The sequence below is a fragment of the Cucurbita moschata genome, unplaced genomic scaffold (assembly GCF_002738365.1).
Source record: "Cucurbita moschata cultivar Rifu unplaced genomic scaffold, Cmos_1.0 Cmo_Scf00011, whole genome shotgun sequence".
Classification (NCBI taxonomy): Eukaryota; Viridiplantae; Streptophyta; class Magnoliopsida; order Cucurbitales; family Cucurbitaceae; genus Cucurbita; species Cucurbita moschata.
In genome coordinates this window covers 4,666,932-4,688,693 of record NW_019268527.1, presented here as the reverse complement: position 1 = coordinate 4,688,693, position 21,762 = coordinate 4,666,932, and the positions used below count along the sequence as shown (strand labels likewise).

The 21,762-nt window shown below is 37.3% G+C and overlaps 2 protein-coding genes and 3 long non-coding RNA genes across 5 annotated transcripts; 3 read left to right on the top strand and 2 right to left on the bottom strand.

Annotated features, from left to right (window-relative positions):
• Positions 1-22: 22 nt before the first annotated feature.
• Positions 23-3,557, bottom strand: LOC111449554 (transcription factor MYB124-like). Its single transcript, XM_023089486.1, has 12 exons — positions 3,208-3,557; positions 3,084-3,130; positions 2,925-2,981; positions 2,739-2,811; positions 2,525-2,580; positions 2,257-2,433; positions 2,005-2,165; positions 1,708-1,853; positions 1,397-1,533; positions 1,134-1,318; positions 902-1,044; positions 23-566 (listed from the first exon to the last, which is right to left on the bottom strand). Exons 1-12 carry the CDS (start codon positions 3,283-3,285, stop codon positions 456-458), a joined length of 1,371 nt encoding a protein of 456 aa, XP_022945254.1. The 5' UTR covers positions 3,286-3,557; the 3' UTR covers positions 23-455.
• LOC111449557 lies at positions 911-1,352 on the top strand. The gene is made up of 3 exons (XR_002711657.1): positions 911-1,001; positions 1,078-1,114; positions 1,221-1,352. It is a non-coding gene; the product is annotated as an uncharacterized LOC111449557 (long non-coding RNA).
• On the top strand, positions 1,471-11,818 carry LOC111449558. Its single transcript, XR_002711658.1, has 3 exons — positions 1,471-1,596; positions 11,742-11,746; positions 11,806-11,818. It is a non-coding gene; the product is annotated as an uncharacterized LOC111449558 (long non-coding RNA).
• LOC111449556 lies at positions 2,626-3,800 on the top strand. The gene is made up of 3 exons (XR_002711656.1): positions 2,626-2,891; positions 2,990-3,259; positions 3,557-3,800. It is a non-coding gene; the product is annotated as an uncharacterized LOC111449556 (long non-coding RNA).
• A 4,874-nt stretch (positions 11,819-16,692) lies between the features above and the next one.
• Positions 16,693-18,592, bottom strand: LOC111449953 (homeobox-leucine zipper protein ATHB-13-like). The gene is made up of 3 exons (XM_023090056.1): positions 18,128-18,592; positions 17,641-18,020; positions 16,693-17,322 (listed from the first exon to the last, which is right to left on the bottom strand). Exons 1-3 carry the CDS (start codon positions 18,261-18,263, stop codon positions 16,945-16,947), a joined length of 894 nt encoding a protein of 297 aa, XP_022945824.1. The 5' UTR covers positions 18,264-18,592; the 3' UTR covers positions 16,693-16,944.
• Positions 18,593-21,762: the final 3,170 nt, after the last annotated feature.

The window sequence follows — 21,762 nt, the reverse complement described above, 5'->3', positions numbered from 1 at the left end:
TTTTTTTTTTTTTTTTTTTTTGTCTTCTTTTTGCTTTCTGCTTCCCTCGATCACTTTTTGTTTGGAGGGTAGTAAGCTTGCGGCCAGAGCATGCTTACTCTCTGAATGTCTACAAATGTATCTAGAGGTTATGTACATGTGGGAAATCAAGCTACAAAAACTGGGACACCAAAATCACATTGCAAAGAACTGGAAAGAAGAAAAAAATGACACACCAAGCACACTGGTTTGGATGTTACTATTAGAGAAACCCCACCTAGGGAGAGAAAAGAAAAAAAGAATGTGGAACACGCGGTTATATGTGTTCCGATGTGTCTGAATCCTCCATAGTATTCTAGACACGAGTCATGGAATGCAGATATCAACATGCCACTATGAAAAATTCTAGGCCGGAATGGCTGCAAACCAATGGAACTTAATTCAAAGGAAAAAAGAAAAGACTAATTAGAGAGGTTTTATAGACTTTGGAGAAGGGCTCTTTTGCAGGGTGGTGGTTGTGAATGATTAACACTAGGGTTAAGGGAAGGTGACTCCACTCCCAGTGTTTTAAGAAGAAAACTCCTTTCCTGAAAAAGAGAATAAAACAGCACAAAACAAATGAGAGGTAGCGCCATAAAATGCATATAATTCCAGATGCAAAGAGAAAGCCAGAGAGTTATCTGTCTATGTCTACATGGTAGCTTGATTTGACCCATGTAATTCGTGTTCGCAAAACCTAATTGAATACTAATTGAAACCTGTCTATTTATGAATTTGAACTTTTAAAGAACTGCAGTACTTCTATGATAGGTTATACGACCACTGTTTATTACTGCAGCTGCCTTTTCTATAATCCAGAAACAATCACTTGACTGGTTTTATTTTATCAGCACAGTAAAAACAAAATGTAAAGGTCACTTACACTCTCAGAGAACTGTGGGCTAGGTATTCCAGCTGCCAAGGATCTAAAAATTGGAATTACATGCATGGGGGAACTGAATTCTGAGCTTGAAAAGGAAGAGGTAATGGAATCCTTTTTTCGTTCATTGCAACATTTGAAAGCCTCTGCAGCAGTAAAACATTGTATCTTCTTAGCAGCACATCATGGGAAAAATTAATGGTATCTATAACCAATGTAAGAACTTATTCATTACCTCGCTCTAGCGTTGTCTTCAGAAGTATTTCTTTCTCAGATTCACCAATATTATTTGGAGCCTCTTGATGATGAGTCCCTATCTCAGGTTGGCTTTGATCTATTTTATCCTCAACTGCTTGGGATACTATTGTTGATCCAGTACTGTATTCTGAACTGCCAGGAGACTCGTGGAGATTGGGTTGTCTGCGAGCAGTGAAGTTGATAAGGCCACAAATAAAAGTAGCTTCAATCTGAAAATTATAGTATGCATGTTTTTGTTACCTCCATTGGCTACCATCATTGCTACTCCTTAAATCCTCCACTAAACCTTTAATATCTTCCACTTGAAAGTCAATATCCGGAGTTGCATATTTGGGTATGTCATTTTCTTTGCTTCGACGGAGGAAATCTTGGAGAATCTGATTCATATTTAGTGGACTCAAGGAATAAGAAAAACTACTATATGAATGAAAATATCAGATGTAGTTTAGCAGATATACATAATTCAGGATATCCCTTTTCATGTCATTACCAACATGGCAGCCCAGTATTTCAAAGTTGTTGATAGACAAAGTAGCCATAATATTGCTCACCTTCCAAGCATTTTCAAGACTCTGGTCTGTATTCTCCGAGTTAACCGTCAATGCGAGTGAACTGAGTAGTTCTGCTTGTTGTGTTAAAGCAGCTACCTTTGGATCATCCTTCTTGATAAAGCTTCCTTGACTCTTGTTACCTTGAGCTGCTTATGGTAGAGATATGAAGCGGTTAAACCCAATATCATGAGCCCAGAAGTGAAACCAAAGGATGCACAAACAAAGAATGCGAAGGAATGATTAGTAGAAATGCTATTCCTTGTCTGTATGATGTGAAGGTTGTTTGTAGTGACTTACTAGTATTTAGACCCTCCTGGGCATTGTTCATGGGAAGTTGAGCTGGCAAACTATCGACACCGTGGACATTATCAACCAGTACCGCAAATGGAGCTCTCGGTCGGTTTTTTGATCCATCCTCGAGTGAGCAACCTTCTGTTGTATCAGATATGTGTGCTCTCCTAAACAGTCAATTGCAGAATGATTAATTCTTTGCTGTGAAGCAGTTTTTCCTTCTTATTTCTATTTAGACATCTTGTATACAAATTCTACCTTATCCTCTTAACCAGCTGAGGAGTTTCTGATGAAACATTATCACTCCCCTTCTGAACTAGGACCCTTTTGTTGTTGTGATTGATGAAGGAACTTGAGTTCTCTTTAGCTAATGCTTCATATTTGGCTCTCTTTTTACACAGTGTTGTAAACCGATTCTTCACTGCATTGTCCGTTCTGCATCAGTGAAATCGACATATAAATGTTCGGTCAACGTTGCGGTAAAATATAACTGCAACAAGAGAACTGGAAAGTGAAAGTTCTATACCTGCCTGACACCACCTTTGCTATCTCTGTCCATCTATTCCCAAATATCTTCTGCGCCTGTAGACCAGGCTAATTTATTAGATTCAGGGCATCCAATGACAGGGAATACTCAAAAGGTTTAGAGTAGAGTTTGAGCTTAATATGACAGTGATTTCAGACAATGTTTATATCCCTATTATGGATTCTCTGTTCTTACAAGTTGGGGGAAGAATCACCTCGCATAGAAGCAAATCCTCTTCCGGAGACCAACCCCCTTTCTTAAAATCAGAATTCAAGTATGTGTACCATCTGAAACGCAAATTCCCATACGCCATTCATATCAGTGAAACTCGATGAACCCAGAAGTAAACAACAACTGTTTGAATCAGGTATGTTACCATGATTTTCATCATTTGAATTACCTTCTTCTGCACTGTCTTGTTGTTTTATCCTTGAATTTTGACGCAATGATTGCCCAACTGCACAGTCGATTACATCAACAATCAATCAGATTAACAAGGAAGAAGAAGAAGAAGAAGAAGATAAACACAGAATCAATGAGAGAGAGAGAGAGTTCATACTTCTCTGTTCCATGTTGATTAATCTGCTCTCGGAGAATATCATCCTCCTGAAACTCCAAGAACCCAAATCAGAAACCACAGCCAAAAGGATCTCTACAAGAATCAAAAAGTAAGAAATGGAAACCTGTTGAGTCCAGGAAACGATGTGTCGTTCCTTCTTCTTGGAATCTTCAGTGGTGAGCTTCTTCTTTGTGTCCTGCATTTGCTTTTATTAATTACAATAAACAGTATCTCTTAGGCGCTCCTCCCCTTTTATCCAAGTAGCATGCTAAAGGCAAGCAAGCCTTTCTAAGGCATATAGAAAAGAAAGGGATAAGAAACTGCAAAGTCCCCTTTCCTTTAATCTTTACGGATACAGGTCACTGTTGGGTTCCGAAACGGAACAGCAATCTCTAGTAGAAAGCGATCCTCGAAATCGCCTCGGATTCTGACCTTTTTTTTCCCTAAACACTTTTAATTTCTTCACTATACAGCTAGTGTCTGAATCCAAACAAACAGAACCGCCATGGATCACGAGGACAAAGCAACGATCAATCACGAATCCAATCCAATCAGAACTACAAAATGAGAAGCCTGAATCAAAACAAACACAAACACAGCCACCGTGATTGTGATTGTAATCTTGTTCCTCGTAATCCAAGAAACAGTGATTAAGAAGAGGAACGTAGAGATCTATGAGTGGAAGAAAGAAATCGGTTTCTGCAAGCTTGAAATCAAGAAGAAGAAGAAGAAGAAGAAGAAGAAATACCCCTTTTGATGAGTGAGGGCAAGAGGCATGGAAGATTGAAATGAGACAGAACGAGGTATTCTGTTCTGTTTGTCTCTCTCTCTCTCTCTCTCTCTCTCTAGAAAAACAAGAACAGGATTTTAAATTCACGTAGAGAGAGAAAAAAATGGAAAATTAATTATAAAAAAATAATAATAATAAATTGAAACAACGGACTCTTGGCGAGTGCGCGGGTATGAAGAGAAGTTTGAAAAAGAACGCTGAATTCCATGTGGGGATAGGATGGTGGACTGACAAACCCTTTATTTATTTATTTAATTAAATATCATGTATGCATGCATGCATGTATGTATGTATGCATCCACGTCATCATCATGCATAACTGAATCAAACAAAAATAGATTAAAAAGGAATTAGCATCATATTATTAAGAAATTTGGTAAAGTTTAAATCCACTTTAGAAAACATGATAAAGTTACAATTAATAAATTTAGTAATTAAATTTCAAAATGGGTATATTGAATTAGATATTTACCAAATTAATTAAAAATAATAAAAATTAAAATAAATGCTCTCACAAATTTAATATTTTCCAAAGTAGTAAAGTAGTGGACACATGATTTTTGTGTGAGTGAGAGTGAGAGTGCTCATTTATTTGTTTATTTTTTCTCTTTAAATTTATTTTGTGTGTAAATAATTAATGAAATATATTTGAAATTTTGAAATTTTGAATGGAGGGTGACATTAATAGATGTGTGCCCAAAATGTGAGTAAAAGTAATTCCAAATATATATTTATAGAAATAAATATTAAAACTAATAAAATCATTTCTTATTTTAATCTTTAGTTTAAAAAATCTAATAATTTTATATGTAAATTAAGAAATTTGGGCAATGGAAGAAAACCCCACCCATTTGAATTGCTTTCAAGGGATGTGATAGAAACCTAACTCCATTATTTCTATATATTTGTTGATGTTTAGGAATCGAACTCGATCGGGTCTCACACAGCCGACCAATTCTAACACGTAGTTGAAAAATATAATAAATAGACTATACGAGGAGCTCTGCTAGGAGATATTCAGAGGAACCCCGATTTTTTTTAATTTAATATTTATATAATCCACTTTTTAAATTACTATTAATTTTTGGGTTTAAAAAAAAAACTTATAATTTTATGATGAAAATAATATATCCAAGCACTTTTGTCTTCATCATCCTAGGTGGACAAGATGAAGAACTGCCACGTGGAGGAAAACTGTATAGTTTGAAATTTTTAATGTGGTGGACCCCACATAACCCTATCCTTTACCCAAACCCTCGTGACAGCGAGGCATCCCGCCTAAAAAGAGTGATTGCATTTCCTTCAATCTTTTTTATTTTTTCAACAAAAAAGAAAAAAATTATAATAATTTTGACCTCTAAAATATAATTACTTTCTAGTTTTAGCTTTAAATTTCTTTTACCAAAGTTTAAACATGCTTTTAAATTTTTTATCATTTTAAAATCACATACAATTCATAACAAAAAAAAAAAATTGTAAATTATATATCTTCATATATGAAAAATTAAAACAATAAAAAATGTATGATCCGTTAAATTATAAACTAATTCTGTTATCATTTAGTTTTTATAATTTATACGGTGACATCGGAGTAAATCGGAGTAAATTGTAAGATCAAATTTTGATTAAATCGAAAAAAAAAATTTAAAAATTGAAGAAATAAGGAAAAGGGAGAATGGAAGTTGAAAGAAGACATATTGACAAGACAGAAATATGGCATTTGAGTAACATACACAAATTTATGCTTTTAATGGGGGAATCTCCACAATAATTTTTTTTATTTTTTATTTTTTATTTTTTATTTTTTGCTTGATATATATATATATATATATATATATATATATATATATATATATATATATATATATAAAGGAATATCGAAAGCTAAAAAAAGAAAAAGAAAAGTTATATTTAATGGAAAGGAAAAAAAGAAAAAAAAAAGGAAGAAGAAGAAAAGGACTGATGGAGAATTATAAAGGTAGATATGAATTAAGAGTAATTGTGGAGGGGTCGCTGATATTTGTCCCACCAACACCCATCAAATGCCAAATACTTTATAACTCTTCAAAAAATCTCACATAAAAAATCTCGATTTATGAATTTATTTGAATTAATTGTATTTTAAAAAATTATTGAAAGGAGTAGCACGTTCGTTAATCGAAAAAAAAATCATAGATTTAGGAGGGAAAAGTCGCGTGATTTCTAATATTTTATAAATTAAAATTTTATGAATTAAATTGGTTCCTAAATTAAAAAAATATATTTATTTTATTTTTTAATTATTTATATGTTTTTATAATATAATTTTTTAAATAGTATATTGTAATTGAGATGCAAATTTAATTTAATAAACATATAAATAGATGTTTTATATAATAATAATTTATTTTTATTATAAAAATTTAAATAAATGACTCGAATAATTTGATGTAACCAATTTAATTCTTTTATGAATGGATTAAATTAGATTTATTATTTGATGACGAGTATTGATTAGATTGAAAATTTTAAAACTCAAATTCAACCCTTATCTAACTATAATATTAATTGAATTCCCAATTTGTTTTAAATATTTAGAAAAATTATATAATTTAATTTAAAGTGAAAACAACGTTTCCATTATTAAAGGCAGGCCCTAGTCTAAGAAAACTTTAATTAATTAATTAATTAATTTATAGTATTTGCATTGGTTTAAAATAATAATTAAATTTGGAAGCGCGTTACTCATATTATTGACAAAAACTTTAATAAATTGTTAGATACCTTAATATTCAATTTATACCTTAATTTGCACATCTAATCTTTTACTAATTAAATAATCTTTTACTGATTAAATCCCCTTCCACACATGTACATACCATACCACCTTTTTCTTCCTACTTTCCCTTTAAACATTTCTCAATTACTATCTCCTTTTTCTCATCTTTATTACATCTTCTACTTTTCTCTACTCCTTATTCTCTGTTTTGGCTCGTTATATATCGTTCTCAGTCTTACGGTTTTAAAATGCGTCTACTGTGGAGAGGGTCTATCCCTACTTCGATCAGTATCTCGTACCATTCGGTGACCGACTCTGATACCATTTGTAACCGTCAAACCTCACCACTAGTAAATATTGTCTGCTTTGGTCCGTTATGTATCACTCTCAGCCTCACGGTTTTAAAACGCGTCTACTATGGAGAGGGTCTATCCCTACTCTGATCAGTGCCTCGCACTGTTCAGTGATTGACTCTTATACCATTTGTAACAGTCCAATCCCACCTCTGATATTGTCTGTTTCGGCCAATTACGTATCGTCGTCAGTCTCATGGTTTTAAAATGTGTCTGCTAGGGAGAAGTTTTCACACTCTTATAAGGAATGTTTCGTTTCCCTCTTCAATCGAGATAAGATCTCACGGTATAACAACCCAAGCTTACTGTTTCTCCAATCGATGTGGAGCCCAGTGTTCTTGTTGGCACACCACCCGATGTCTGGCTCTGATCCATTTATAACAGCTAAAGCCCACAACTTTCCAACCGACGTGGGATCTCACAATCCACTCCCTTGAGGTCAACATCGTACATCGTCTAATATCTGGCTCTAATACTATTTGTAATACCCCAAGCTTATCTCTTCTCTCATCGACGTAGGATTATATCACGATTAATTTGGGATTAAGTGGAGGAGGCCCAAGTTCCGAAAGAGATTGAAGTAAGTGATAAGATAGGTGTGGGGCTTATGATCATCTTACCTTCCCATAACCATAATCATCATCTTCTTCTTCTTTTTGGGTCCAATTTTAAACAAAAAAGAATGGGTATTAGGAATGATTAGAAACTTAAAATACTCAAATGGGTCTATTCCAAATTCCTCTTACCAAACCCTAATCACTTCACACATCAAAACAAAACAACACAAAAGTTGAAGAAGAAGAAGGGTTTTGGCAATATATCACCAAAGTTGGGTCCTAATATCTTTGGTTGTATACTCATAGCTATTGAATTGGTGATTTGTCTTATGAAATGTGTATTGACTTTTGTTTAAAGCTGCATGAAATGGATATTAAATCTTTCTTCAAATGCTAATCAAACCAAATATATGACAAAATCTAATATCATGAGATTAGGGTTGGGTTTACTTTGTCTTTAATCATATCATTATCTTTATAAATTATATATATAACAAACAAAATTTGAGATGTATTGGTTGAATCTTTTGACAAAATTGGTTCCTTTTTGTTACTTTTGGGTAACAATGTGGTTTATGCTTTCCTTTTGCAAAGGGGTTTGGTTTTTAATATCAATCCCAAAGCTTTTGGTTTCTAATCTCTTTCAAAACTTATATCAATGGTGAATTCATCTCAATTTTAGATTATATTCGCATCCCGACTGATGTTTTCTCAAATAAAGAGATCTCAGGTTAGTTGAAGAGAAGAACGAAACATTTCTTGTAAAGGAGTGGAAACCTCTCCTCAATAGACGTCTTTTAAGATCACGAGGTTGACGACGATACGTAATGAATCAAAACAAACAATATCTACTAATGGTGGCCTCAGACTGATATAAATGGTATCAGAGTCAGATATTGGGCAATGTGGCAAGGAAGACGCTGGACCCCAAGGGTGGATTGTGATATTCCACATCGGTTGGAGAGCGGAACGAAACATTTCTTATAAATGCGTGGAAACCTCTCCCCGGGTAGTGTGCCAAGGAGGACGCTAGCCCCTTGTGAGATCTCATATAAGTTGGAGAGGGGAACGAAATATTTCTTATAAAAGTGTGGAAACCTCCCCCTAACAAACACACTTTAAAACCATAAGGCTGACAACAATACATACTAGGTCAAAGCGAACAATATCTACTAGCGGTGGCCTAAGACCGTTACAGTTATTTATCTACTCAAACTCGAGAATACTCTTATCTCGATCAATGTTAGGGAAGAAATCAAAGAGAAAGCAAAAACAAAAGCATGTTTAATGCATATCAAAGTCAAAATGAAAGAAAAAAAGGTGGGGGAATTGTCTAGAATCATTAAAGAAAAACGTGCATTTCCCTTAATCAGCGTAGATTTTAGAACAAACATGGTTTTACAAGTTAATGGCGGATTCAAGAGGCAGCCGACCTCACAAGGTGAAAGAGACATCGACAGTCAAACGATGTTTTCCTGTAAGAGTGTCTGGTCTTGATGTTTCTTTCCGAAAAGCCAACCAAAATGGTCCATCTCTACCACTACTTTATCAGTTAAATTTTGGTCCTTTTATTGGGAGGAGTCTCACGTTCGTTAATTTAGGAAATGATCCTGAATTTATAAATAAACAATATATCTTTTCGAGATATTTTGAGAAGCCCAAAGTCATGAGAGTTTATGTTCAAAGTGGACAATATCAGATCCGTGAGTCTTAACAATTTCTATAAACATTGTTCAAGTTTTTTTTTCTTGTTTTATTTTTTGGTATGGCGCTCCTCTAATGATTGTGTGTTTGTGGGCTGCTAACTTGAGTTCAAAACTTGGTGTTAAGGTCTCAAAAGCAGGCTGAAAAGAAGGAGAGCCTCTTACCCTACAAGTAAAGAAGAAAGAAAGAAAGAAAAAACATAAAAACAAAAGCAAAGGGAAGAGTACAAAACAACTTTCTACATTTCCTTTCTATTTGCTTATTTATATTATCCTTAACCCATCTCCCTTTTTAAATAAAAAACTAATCTTTCTTTCTCCATGTTTTGAATTCTAATCTCTCTTGGACGTGCATCAATAAAAAAACGGGTATTTTTTGTGACACCCGAGTAAATGGGGCGTACACGAATGAATCGGGATCACGTTCGAATGAGAGGGACTCATGGTAGCTAAGAAAAACTTTAGCTCAATGATAAGAACTCCATGGTAGCTTTCAACAATTCTATGTTGAGTGATCTCTTAAGAATTGTCTTAAAATGCATGTGAGTGAGGACAGAGCATATTGAAAGAACTTGTGTTGGTATATGGAGATTGTATTCACTTTTAGAAATGAAGGGTACTGTGAGATTCCACATTGGTTGGAGAGGAGAACGAAACATTCCTTATAAGGGTGTGGAAACCTCTCTTTAGGCGTTTTAAAACCGTGAGGCTGATGGTGATACGTAACGGGCCAAAATGGACAATATCTGGTAGTGGTGGGCTTTTGGGCTGTTACAAATGGTATCAGAGCCAGACACTAGACAGTGTGCCAACGAAGACGCTGGCCTCAAGGAGGGTGTATTGTGAGATCACACGTTGGTTGGAGAGGGGAACAAAACATTCCTTATAAGGGTAGAAGTCTCTCCCCAATAGACTCGTTTTAAAACCGTGAGACTGACGGCGATACGTAACGAGCTAAAGCGGACAATTTTTGCTATCAGTGGATTAGGAGCCGAATGTGAATTTTAAATTCGAATAAGAAGAACAAGGTAAAGTTTTTGTGTTTAATTTGTAGGGAAATGAAGAAAGGAGGGATTTTTATTGATGGGTATGGGACAAAATATACCTAGGCGGATCCCATGATAGTAAAAAAGGGAAAAAAGAAAGGTCCCACGTGTGGATGAGAGATGAGAGAGTCATGGAAACATAATTTCATCCCTATTTAGCTTTATGTGTATGTAGGGGTTGTGTTGCTTGGGGATTCCAACAACGTGGGCACCCCAAGTCTTGGATATTGGCGCCACCTTTTTAAGATCATTCTTACATTTTCTCTACACACACAAGCTTTGGGAATCCTATGCCATTTCTCTCGGAGATCGACATTCTCTTGTGACATGGTCACGTTATCTATTCCTCACTTCTTAAGATTGAAAACTATTCTCACGCACCAATACGAGTCTTTCCAACATGCTTTATTTTCCACTCACATGCATCCCAAAAAAATTCATAAGAGATCATCCAACATAGAATTGTTATAAGTAAAGCACGCTTAACCACGAAGTTCATCAGATTGAGTTGTGCATCTTACTACTTTCATTTTTTTTTAGTCTTTCTTAGTTATCATTTACTCAAGATCACTCTCGTTAAAGTGTAAATTGTGACCTAAAACCCCGTTAATTCGTAGAGGATGAGAGCAAGACGGAATGGAGCTATGTCAGCCAATCATTCCCACTTTCATTTCACTGTTCAACAATGTCCCAAGAAAAAGACATTTCACCATTTATATAACTCTAGATGTTTGTTGTGTACACACAATTTGTATTCAAACATCCAAAGTTTAGACTTTTTACAATAATCAACACAATATCAAACCCCGCCATTCATATTAAAGCTTTGTAATCATGTCTTAAACATAGGCCACACTGCTCCACCACTACATACATTACAATAGGATTAGTGTTCATTAATGTCTCATTAAGGGGGCTGCTGAGGGCAGGCCAGCCCCAGCCCCAGCCCCAGCCCCAGCCCCAGCCATGTTCTTGTTGCAGGAGCTGTAAGTTCCAAAGACAAAGAAAGAAGAAAAATGGGGAGATCTCTTTATCATCTTTATATAAAGATGCAATTTTTATTTTAATTTATTTTGGTTGTGAAGAAGTGAGATGATAGACAAAGCCTGAAACATGGTCAAAAGTGTGGAATGAACAAGCTGGCAAGATCTCAGCTACCTTCACTTCTTCAAAATCCAATTATTCCTTTCCTTTTTCTCTGCCCGAGTCTGCATTGCCACCGAGCTTTGCTTCATGGGGGGCTACCAAATTAAGCATACATTTTCCCCATCTTGTCACCCTCATAGCCCCTAACACCTAAAGTAACTCACTTTCTTCTTATTTTTTTTTTGTTTCTTTTTTAACCCAATTCACTCTATGCTTTAATCTCTTCATTTTAGCACTTTTGGCTGTTAAAACTCGTGTATTTTTATGACGCTACTGTTGTAACCGTCTTAGTCTACCGCTAGCAGATATTGTTTCTTTAGACTTTTTCTTTCGGACTTCCCTTCAAGGTTTTTAAAACACGTCTGCTAGTGAGAGGTTTCCACACCCTTATAAAGGGTGTTTCGTTCTTCTCCTCAACCAATGTGAGATCTCACAATCCACTCCCCTTTCCACACCCTTTGTTTCGTTTTCCTCCTCAGCCGATATGGGATCTCACAATTCACTCCCCTTCGTGGCCGTCCTCGCTGGAGGTTTCCACACCTCTTATAAAAGGTGTTTCGTTCTCCTCCTCAACTGATCTGGGATCTCACAATCCACCCCCCTTTCCACACCTTTATAAAGGGTATTTTGTTTTCCTCCTCAACCGATGTGGGATCTCACAATTCACTCCCCTTCGTGGCCCAGCTGTCCTCGCTGGCACTCGTTCCCTTCTCCAATCTGCATTCTCGCTGGCTTACCGCACGATGTCTAGCTTTGATACCATTTGTAATGGCCCAAACCCACCGCTAGTAGATATTGTCTTCTTTGAACTTCCCCTCAAAGCTTTTAAAACGCGTCTGCTAGGGAGAGGTTTCACACCCTTATAAAGGGTGTTTCGTTCTTCTCCACAACCGATGTGGGATCTCACAATCCACCCCTTTCGGGGCCTACAACATCCTTGCTGACATTTGTTTTCTTCTCCAATTGATGTGGGATCTCACAATTCACTTCCATTGGAGGCCATCGTCCTCGTTAGCACACCGCCAAATATCTAACTCTGATATCATTTGTAACGGTCCAAGCCTACCACTAGCAGATATTGTCTTCTTTAGACTTTCCTTTCGGCTTCCCCTCAAAGTTTTTAAAACACACCTGCTAAAAAGAAGTTTCCACACTTATATAAAATGTTTTGTTTTTCTCTTCAACTGATGCCATCCTAAAGCTGAATTCATGTCTGTCAAACAAAATGATTTGCTTTTGTTCTGAAGGTCCCAGAAATAGGTCTCTTCTGGTAACGGGGTGAAGTTAAGAAAGGTTGGGAAGTGATGGGATTGGCCTTCTCTTTTTCACTGCAAACTGCAGAGTTGCATGAAATCTTAGACATTATTACCATTTCACCAACGCTTTTGATGACTTTTATTATAGACGTCACATACTCCTCGCTTGTCACTGCCAGTCCTTGCTGAAAAGATGTAATGGGTCAGGATGTATTGTTAACTATGAAGGCCCATGTCATGTCAATGATGTCTTAATGAGCCTACCACCACCAAGCTGCCCATTTCTGGGCCTACGGTTTCCATCTCTTCAGTTACCTTGCAGACCGACACAACCCAATACTTGGGCTCAGACTGCATGGCTCTCTCAGTTGCTCCCTCATGGTTTTTCTTTCCCTTTACCACGGCTAGTTTCATGTTAGTTTAGGACACTCCTATGTGGCTTCAAGATTCATGAATGCTCTCCCACCGATCAGTGACATCATTTACCTAAAAAAGAGAGTATATGAATACTCAATAAGCAACTTATTTGTGGATTTTTTTCGCATTTTTATCTTAGTAAGTATCCACGATCTTTTCTCTAGTTTCGAGGGAGTGCGGACTAGGTTCCAACTCGTTCTTTTCTACAATTTAGATAGCTTGCCCTCTTATATCCTGAGATGAGATGCAACCTCAAAATTATAACTGAGGGGACAATATGACTGCATTTGAATCGATATTGCTCTTTAAACATCATTCGTGGAGGTTAGCTGACAACCCTTCCACGGGACCATACTACCACTAAAATTTGGGGGTTGCGATCCCCTGTGTGCCGGTCATCTAATAGATTATCCTACGTGGTCCCATGTTCCCCCGCTCAGAGATGGATTTTTACGTCTTAGAGGTCCTGTTCAGGAGACCCCTTAGCTAGCATCACTAGGTTGGGGTGCGAATCGCACTACCTTGTCCAGCTCAGCCTAGCTCAATGAGCTCGGTATCAGAGTATAGTCTCGATGGTATGGTATGGAGCAGAGAGGGAAGTGGAGGTTTCGGTGACACTATTCACACTACTCAAGTCCGGCGAGCTACCTTGGTTGTCTACAATTTCGATGGGAGGACATGGCCGTTCTCCGGCCTCTCTTAGGTGCTGGCACTTGTGGTGGCGCCCAATCCTCATCTGAGGTCAACTCTCTAGCCTCCTCCATAGGTGGGTGCTACTCCACCTTGGGGTTTGGAATCATTGAGCCTTCGTCGACCCTCCTCCTGCCCCTTCTCGGACCAGGTTCGAGATAAACTCCTCTTCTCTTAGGTGTCATTATCCCAACGGGGAATAAGAATTAATACCACATTTTCGTTGTGTCCGAACAAAAGAAGCACAATTGCATTATTTAGAACTCTCAACAAAAATCCAAAAATCATTCAAGTCAAATTTTCCTCAAAGATTAGTGAACTTACCTAGTCGCAGTGGGGCGTGTCGGTAGCTTGACCCACAGAGATACTAGACTCTCTATACACTAAATGTCTACATAACCTATGCCCGATACTCTGATATCATAGCATTTGGTCTCTCAATTCTTCCCATAGTTTTTCTTTCTCCATTCCCTTTGGCTAGTTTCACGTTTAGAAAGTTCAAAAGTTTGAAGCTTATTGAATCGACTACCGATGATCCTCAACTTTGGAGTATGCATATATTATGGGTTCAAAATGTTAGAGTTTCGTATTTATGATCCAATAAAGCTCTAGAACATAGACCTTATTTTTATGTTACCGTATAAACTAATGTGATGATTCTTTAGATCATAATTGAAATATCCCTACTTAATTTGGTTGCATTATTTATGAGTAGATTTGATTTGACTTCGAATATGATATCTCTGTCACAGCTGTAACGAGGTAAGTTGAGTGAGTTCCCACGAGACTTACGAGATAAATAAACATCTCTAGAAATAGACGGGTAAGAGGGGGAAGTGACATGATAGGCCCAATTTGAATGGTGTCATTTAGGTTGAAGTCCATGGAGCTTGAGAGGATGTTATTGGGCCTCAAACTAGAAGAAGGGTGTATGAAGCTAATCTGGTGCGTGGAACACTGGAATATTCATACAGCAGAGAGCATGGATGCCCAGACCAGAAGGGAATGCAGAGGTTGTCGGGTTATTTAAATTCAATATGTCACTTTTTAATTTCATTCAACTCTTTTATCAATTGCTAATAATTACATCCAAACATCTTCCCTCATCTCTCCTGTAACCCCACCTCATCATCTCCAATAATTTTCTTTTCTTCTTCAGAGTGAATCAAAGCAGATAATATCTATTAGCGGTGAGTTTCGATTGTTACATATAGTATCAGAACCAAACACTGGATGTGATGTCCCATATTGGTTGGAGAGGAGAACGAACCACCATCTATAAGAGTGTGGAAACCTTCTCCTAGTAGACGCGTTTTAAAATCTCGAGGAGAAGCCCGAAAGGAAAACCCCAAAAAAGACAATATCTACTAGCGGTGGATCTGGGTCGTAACATTGGAGGTGTGCCAGTGACGACGCTGGCCCCCAAGAGAGGTGGATTGTGAAATCTCTTATCGGTTGGAAATGAGAACGAAGCATTCCTTATAAGGGTGTGGAAACTTCTCCTCCTAATAGACACGTTTTATAATCGTGAGGTTGGTGGCAATACATAACAAGCCAAAACAGACAATATCTGCTAGCAGTGAGTTTGAGCTATTACAAATGGTATCGAAGCCAGACACTGGGCAGTGTGCCAGCGAAGACGCTGGCCCCCAAAGGGGGTGGATTGTGAGATTCTACATCGGTTGAAGAGGAGAACGAAATATTCCTTACCCTTGGAGAGGAGAACGAAACATTCCTTACAAGGGTGTGGAAATCTCTCCATATAGACGCATTTTAAAAACGTGAGACTAGCGGCGATGTGTAACAGGCCAAAGCGGACAATATCTATTATCGATGGGCTTTGGGGTATCACAAATGATATCAAGTCAAACACGGGGTAATATGCCAACAAAGACGTTGGCCCCCAAGGGGGATGGCTAGATTGTGAGAATCCCATATCGATTGGAGAGGGGAACGAAGCATTCCTTATAAGGGTGTGAAAACTGTGAAACCAACGACGATACGTAACGGGTCAAAGTGGATAATATCCACCAACGGTGAACTTGGACTCTTACATTCAAAGAGAAAAAATCCACCTACATTCACAGGTAGTAACCAACCACGGTAACTTACAAATGTATTTCTCACACTCTCACACTACGAATTTTAAGCGTTAGAGAGAAGACAAGAAATCAAAGTTTAGAGAGGAGTAAATGATTGCAAGCTTCCAAAAGATATGAAGTTGGATACTCCAAGAAATTGAAGATAATGGAGTAGAGATGCATCAAGCGTTTGATCACACAAGATAGTTTCATTTGTTTTGTTTTGGTTTGGAACATAGAGAAGCTAAGTACAAAAGCATAGCCAAACATTAAGGAACGGATATCCAGAGGGAGAAAAAAGAAGATCAAAACTTGGAAGCAATAGCTACAGCTATAGGTAAGAAGGTGTGAATGAGAGAGGGGTAGCGGCGTGGGTGACAGTGGGTTCACATGAGAGCTCCCACAGACACACACAGAGCTGTAGTTTTCACAACTTTGATACCACTTCAATATTAAATTCATTTTCTTGGCTTTCATTTGTGTTCATAAAGAAAAACTCGTCCCCCCCTTAACGTCCACTTCACGAGAACGACCATTTTCTCCAACTTCCTTTGTTTTCTTCTGCCATTCTTTCATCTCTTTGTCTTCTTCCCACTCTCGGGATGTGTGTTTGATTCCCTCTTTCTCTCTCTCTTGATGGTAGATTTGTGTTGTTCACCGTGCCCATGCACACAAATCATCACCAAAAATCATTGCAAATAAGGTCTCTCACAGCTTTTTTTTTTTTAATGGAATTAGCTGATATCATGCTTCATCTTGAGCCATACTGATATATATGTTCAAAAGCTTCAAGAAAAATAAGAACTTTATTATTCCTCCAAAAGGGGTTCTCAAAAACCGCCACTTGAAAATATATATTCCACTAATTTATACAATGACAAATGATCTAACACCAAAAAGCACAACCCTTTTAAGTTGATTTGAAAGGAAAAGAGAAGAAAACTCAGGAAAACATTGCAGATTCATGGGGGAGGAGATGGGAAGAAATCTTGATATTTCTTCGAGAAAAATCCAATTAAATTAAACATATTCATATTATGACATTATTATACTTCCATGATGATTCAGTTGAAATGTTGCTGCTCCAACCAAGGCCAAAAACCAGAGTGATCATCCATTCCACAGAACATGTTGGACAAACTGCTGCTTTCTTCTTTAGCAATTTGAGGATGATTGTTGTTATCAAGTGGCTTTGGTGGGTCTGATGATCTTGAGGAGGTTTGAAAGAGCTGAGCCAAAGCTGGAGGCCTTAAGGAGGTGGGGAAAAGAGGCCTGTTTGTTGGGTGGTGCTGATGCTGATGAGGGCTATCAATGGCTGGTGTTCTTGAGATGTCCAATTTGATGTTATCAGAGCTGTTCTCACTTCTGTTACTGCAAGACCCTTCTGTTTCTTTGTTCAGATTGATTGATTCCGTTGGCTCTCTACTTTTTAGTGCCATTATCTGTCCCCCAAATTCATCAAATTCACCAATCAATACATATATTACCAAATCACTTCCTTCTCTCTTTCTCTCTCTTGCATTTATATGCACCTTTATAGACTCATCATTACCATATTTTTGCCTTCAATCTAAAGAACTAATCATTCCTTACATGCATGGCAACACAAGAAATCTATTCATGGGCTATTAATATCAAACATAAATTTCAGCCACCCCAAGAACTGATCAAGCAAATGGATTGAAGATCAAGAACAACACACAAGAGAGAAATTAATGAAGTGAAGTGAAGTGAAGTGAAGTGATTGGGATTAAGCTAACCTCTGCTTGAAGTTTTTGGTTGTGGGATTTGAGGGCTTCATTATCTGATTTCATAGCTTCAAATTGTCTTTTAAGAACATCGTAGTCTTTCTCTAGCTGCTTTGTCTTCCACCGAGCCCTCCTGTTTTGAAACCAGATAGCTATCTGTCTGGGCTGTAGACCAAGAGCTCTAGCCAGCTGCATTTTTCTCTCAGGCTCAAGCTTATTTCCCAGTTCGAAGTTTTTCTCAAGTGTTTTGACTTGCTCCATGTTAAGTCTCCTCTTCTTCTCACCTGCCTGTGATCCATCATCAGAGAATTCATCCTCACCGTTATTTCCTTCTTCCACCATTTCTGCTCCTGAAAATGACATGGATCGTTTTCCTAGAAATGATGCAACACCTGCAACAACAACAAAAAAGAAAACCCATTTCAAAGATGAGACCTTTTTTTCATTTTGTGAAGAACTAAAAAAGATTTTCTGAGAGAGAGATCATCGAGTAATATACCATGAAATTCTTGGGGTGTGCAAGAAGGTAGAATTGGGTTGAGAGATGGAGGAGAAGAGTGGTGATGATCATGATCTTCATGGGAAGTTTGGAGCATGAAATTTGCTGGAAAAAAAGCCATCCCATTGCTCGTCATGATGACTGCCGGAGCTGCGATCGCCGCCGCCTGCGGCCGGAATCTTGTCTTGTTAATGGAAGTGGGATTGAATGAATTGGGTTTCTGTTTTTTTTTTAGTTGCTCACTTGGGTTGCTTCAATTAATGGAGAGAAGAGAGATCAGAGGCATTTATATGTGAAATATTGGTTTATATACCATCTCAGCTCCTACCAATGGCTGCCTTACTTCTTCTCTCTATAGATACGTAGAGAGAGAAAGAAAGAGAGAGAAAGAGAACGTGTGATCTCAGTTCTTAGCTCGTATTGAGCTGCAGGATTCTCTTTCATTTTTGCTTTGTAAGGGCAGGAATACAATACTGTGGATAAGTTTAAATCGGGGTGGCTTTAATTACAAACTTAGATCCTGTACGGATAGTGAGAAAGAAAGATAATAATAACTTAAACATCAACCGAAACAGCAGCAGTAATGGAAACATTTTTCATCAAGTTCAGATATTTAGTATCAGTAAGCTCTGTAATTAACACTAAACACGTTCACAGAAGTGTAATTTTCAGTTCTAACAAAACCAGGGTGATGATTAATTAGAAGGAGAGTAAGCTAGAAGCAATAATTAAGAGGTATGAGTTTATATCAAAGACTTTGTGAGTCAGTCAAATCTTGATGATTAGGTGTTATTAAAAGGTTACTTTTTTCATATCTTTCTGGAGAGAACCAATGGCGTTTGCCACAGATCTTTATCTAACAATGCATGACAGTTGTATGAAAAAGAAAAACACATTTTTTTTAACAATCATATAAATAAGAAGAAGGGGTAAAGTGCTTTTCAAGTTTTCTGATTCCTAATTAGTTGCTAAAAGCCTTTAAATGAGGGGGGATTGAGAGTTCGTTACGGTTAGAAAGGAAGAGAAAACAAGCACAAATCGAAGCTTAAATGGTTATGAACATAGCCATTTTGTATTCAACTCAATCCAAAAACGTCCCTTTTCTTCAATTCTCACCTCCTCAGCCTTGAGAACAAAATTCAAGTGGGAGATTTGAAAGAAAAGGAGAAAACTTGGTATAGGTGACATATTTGAAAAGGGAAAGAAGAAGAATGAAAAAGTTATTTACTTTTGATTTTGTTTGAAGAAGGAAAGAAAGAAAAGAAAAAGGAGGGAGGGAGGGAGTGAGTGAGTTGGGTGGAAGTCTTAGGTGGAGCGGTGGGGGCAGGAATCTAGGGGGATGGGTCCGGAGGGAGGGGTGGGCAGGGGTTGCTACCTAACCCACCAACAGCTATCGTGCACCAGGACGAACCTATTTCCCATCATTCATTTTATCATCACTTTCACTTTCTCTTTCTCTCTCTCTTTCTTTCAAGCTTTGTTTTAGAAACTAAGAGGAGAGGATGAGCCATGGAGATGCTATTACGTCTTCATGATGTCCAATATCTGTCCTTTTCTCTTTCACTTATATAATTCCACTTTATCTTCTTCTTCTTCTTCTTTACTTCCATGCAAATTCCCCAACTCTCATTTGTTCATACTATTTCCTTCCACCCTACCTCTGTAATGCATTTGAACAGTGGAGTATCTAACTGTGAAGTGTCTGTACTGATAGGATTTGTAAGAATTTTGAAGTTAAATGAGTTTGACTTACAACGATGTTATGTTGGGTGACTTTTCCTTAAAAACGTGTAAATGAAGACAAGAAAATTGTCTATATTGCAAAGGTGTAAAGGATACTAAATAATGTGTCGAATTCAAATTCTAAATTCTAAATGTCGATTCTAATCTAGACACAATTTACCATTTCACTTGTGGGTTTGAATAGTTACATGATTATGAATTTCTAACGACTACGTGGGGTGGGAGATTTCGAACCTACAAGTGCACTAGGGAGAGCTTAGGTTGACAATGACTCAAAACAAATTAACTATGATTTGTTTGTCATCCATTTAATAAAGAGATGATGAAGATCGAATAGGTTTGAGGTTTCTTATAACCTTTCCTTAGTAGACGCGTTTTAAAACTGTAAGATTGACGGCGATATGTAACGGGCTAAAGCAGACAATATCTACTAACGGTGAGCTTGGATTGTTACAAATGGTATAAGAACCAAACACTCGGTGATGTGTCAGCAAGGACGCTATGCCTCCAAGGAGGGTGGATTGTGAGACCCCACATTGGTTGGAAAGGGAAACGAAACATTGTTTATAAAGGTGTGGAAACCTCTTCCTAGTAAATGCATTTTAAAACCGTGAGACTGACGGCGATCCGTAACGGGCTAAAGCAAACAATATCTACTAACGGTGAGGTCGTGGGGCATTGTGGGGATGGATGGATGAATGAAAAGAGGAAGTTAGTTAGAGTAAGGGATGAGGCTAAAGGGTTATGCTAACTGCAAAAATGAATAGTTAACTAAGCAGAGAGTATTCAGTCCCAAAAGCTTGTTTGGGTATCAGTATTTCTTCTTTCTTCTAACTTGAATTGATTCCATAATGTAGATGGACACAAAGAAACACAGACCAAACAGGACCCATCAAAGCAAATTCCAAGCCATCATTTGGTCCCATAAATAGCTCAATATTAAAGAATAGATTAATCAGCAGCCACACATGATGAACACGATGCACGTTGATTATGGGAATTGTATATAAGATTCTTGTTTCTCCAACAGTGGGTTTATGGATAAATCTAGACAGTAAAAACTGATGCAAATATGAAAGAGATCCATCAAAATGAAGCCTAGAGAACATGGAAAACAGGGATCTGGTGATGATGAGACTCCATAAAACTCCCCTTTAGAAGGGAAAATAGTGAGTTTGAAAAAGAAAGGATTCTCAGCTGCATCATCACATGTCTTATGAGTTGGAAGCTTTGCACTGCCCCATTGGAATGGGGTGGATCCATGTTCTTCCCCCTGCCCTGTTCCTCAGTTTTTCAAAACAAATTTTAATTAATAATCTGAATCTTCTCTTCCACATGTGTTCATGCTTCTGGTGAATTCAGCTGACACTGATTGATCCCATGTGCTTCATCTCTCTAACGTCACTAAATTTTTCTCTTTCATGTTTTTATTTATTTAATTAACCTCTCTGAAGGCTTTGCTTCCTATAAATCTATATTCATTTCCCCTTTCAGTCAGGAAAGAAATGCAGCGATGGGGATTCCCCAACAACTGCCTTAGTTTACTGTTTCTTTAATAAAAAATTTAAGATGGTATTTGCAATCTGAGCCGTTGGTTTGGTAGGGACAATATCCTGGTTGGTTTCAACATTTATGAACAGTGAGTTTGTTTAGGATTCCAAAAGTCTTCTGAAAAAGTGAAGGAAAAGAAAGCTTCTTTAACCATTGCTTCCTTATTTGGATGAAATTCAAACTCTTACAGTTTTGGGTCTCTTTTGTCAAACAAGGCTTTGTATTCTTTTAAAGGAGTGCTTTAATTAGATAAGAGAAGTTTTATGAGGTTGAAAAGGCCTTTCCAATGGTCTGCCTTCTTTTTGGATATCATAATTATAGTGTTTGTTAGTAGAAAAAGA

Excerpts from the sequence above, each read along its gene's own strand:
- LOC111449953 (XM_023090056.1), bottom strand. The coding sequence starts at position 18,263 with ATGACGAGCAATGGGATGGCTTTTTTTCCAGCAAATTTCATGCTCCAA. Across the intron at positions 18,021-18,127 it reads CACACCCCAAGAATTTCATG|GTGTTGCATCATTTCTAGGA; the intron begins GTATATTACTCG and ends TTGTTGTTGCAG. Across the intron at positions 17,323-17,640 it reads ACCAAAAACTTCAAGCAGAG|ATAATGGCACTAAAAAGTAG; the intron begins GTTAGCTTAATC and ends TTTGGGGGACAG.
- LOC111449554 (XM_023089486.1), bottom strand. The coding sequence starts at position 3,285 with ATGCAGGACACAAAGAAGAAGCTCACCACTGAAGATTCCAAGAAGAAG. Across the intron at positions 2,812-2,924 it reads ACAAGACAGTGCAGAAGAAG|ATGGTACACATACTTGAATT; the intron begins GTAATTCAAATG and ends TTTGCGTTTCAG. Across the intron at positions 1,045-1,133 it reads GAAGACAACGCTAGAGCGAG|AGGCTTTCAAATGTTGCAAT; the intron begins GTAATGAATAAG and ends TTACTGCTGCAG.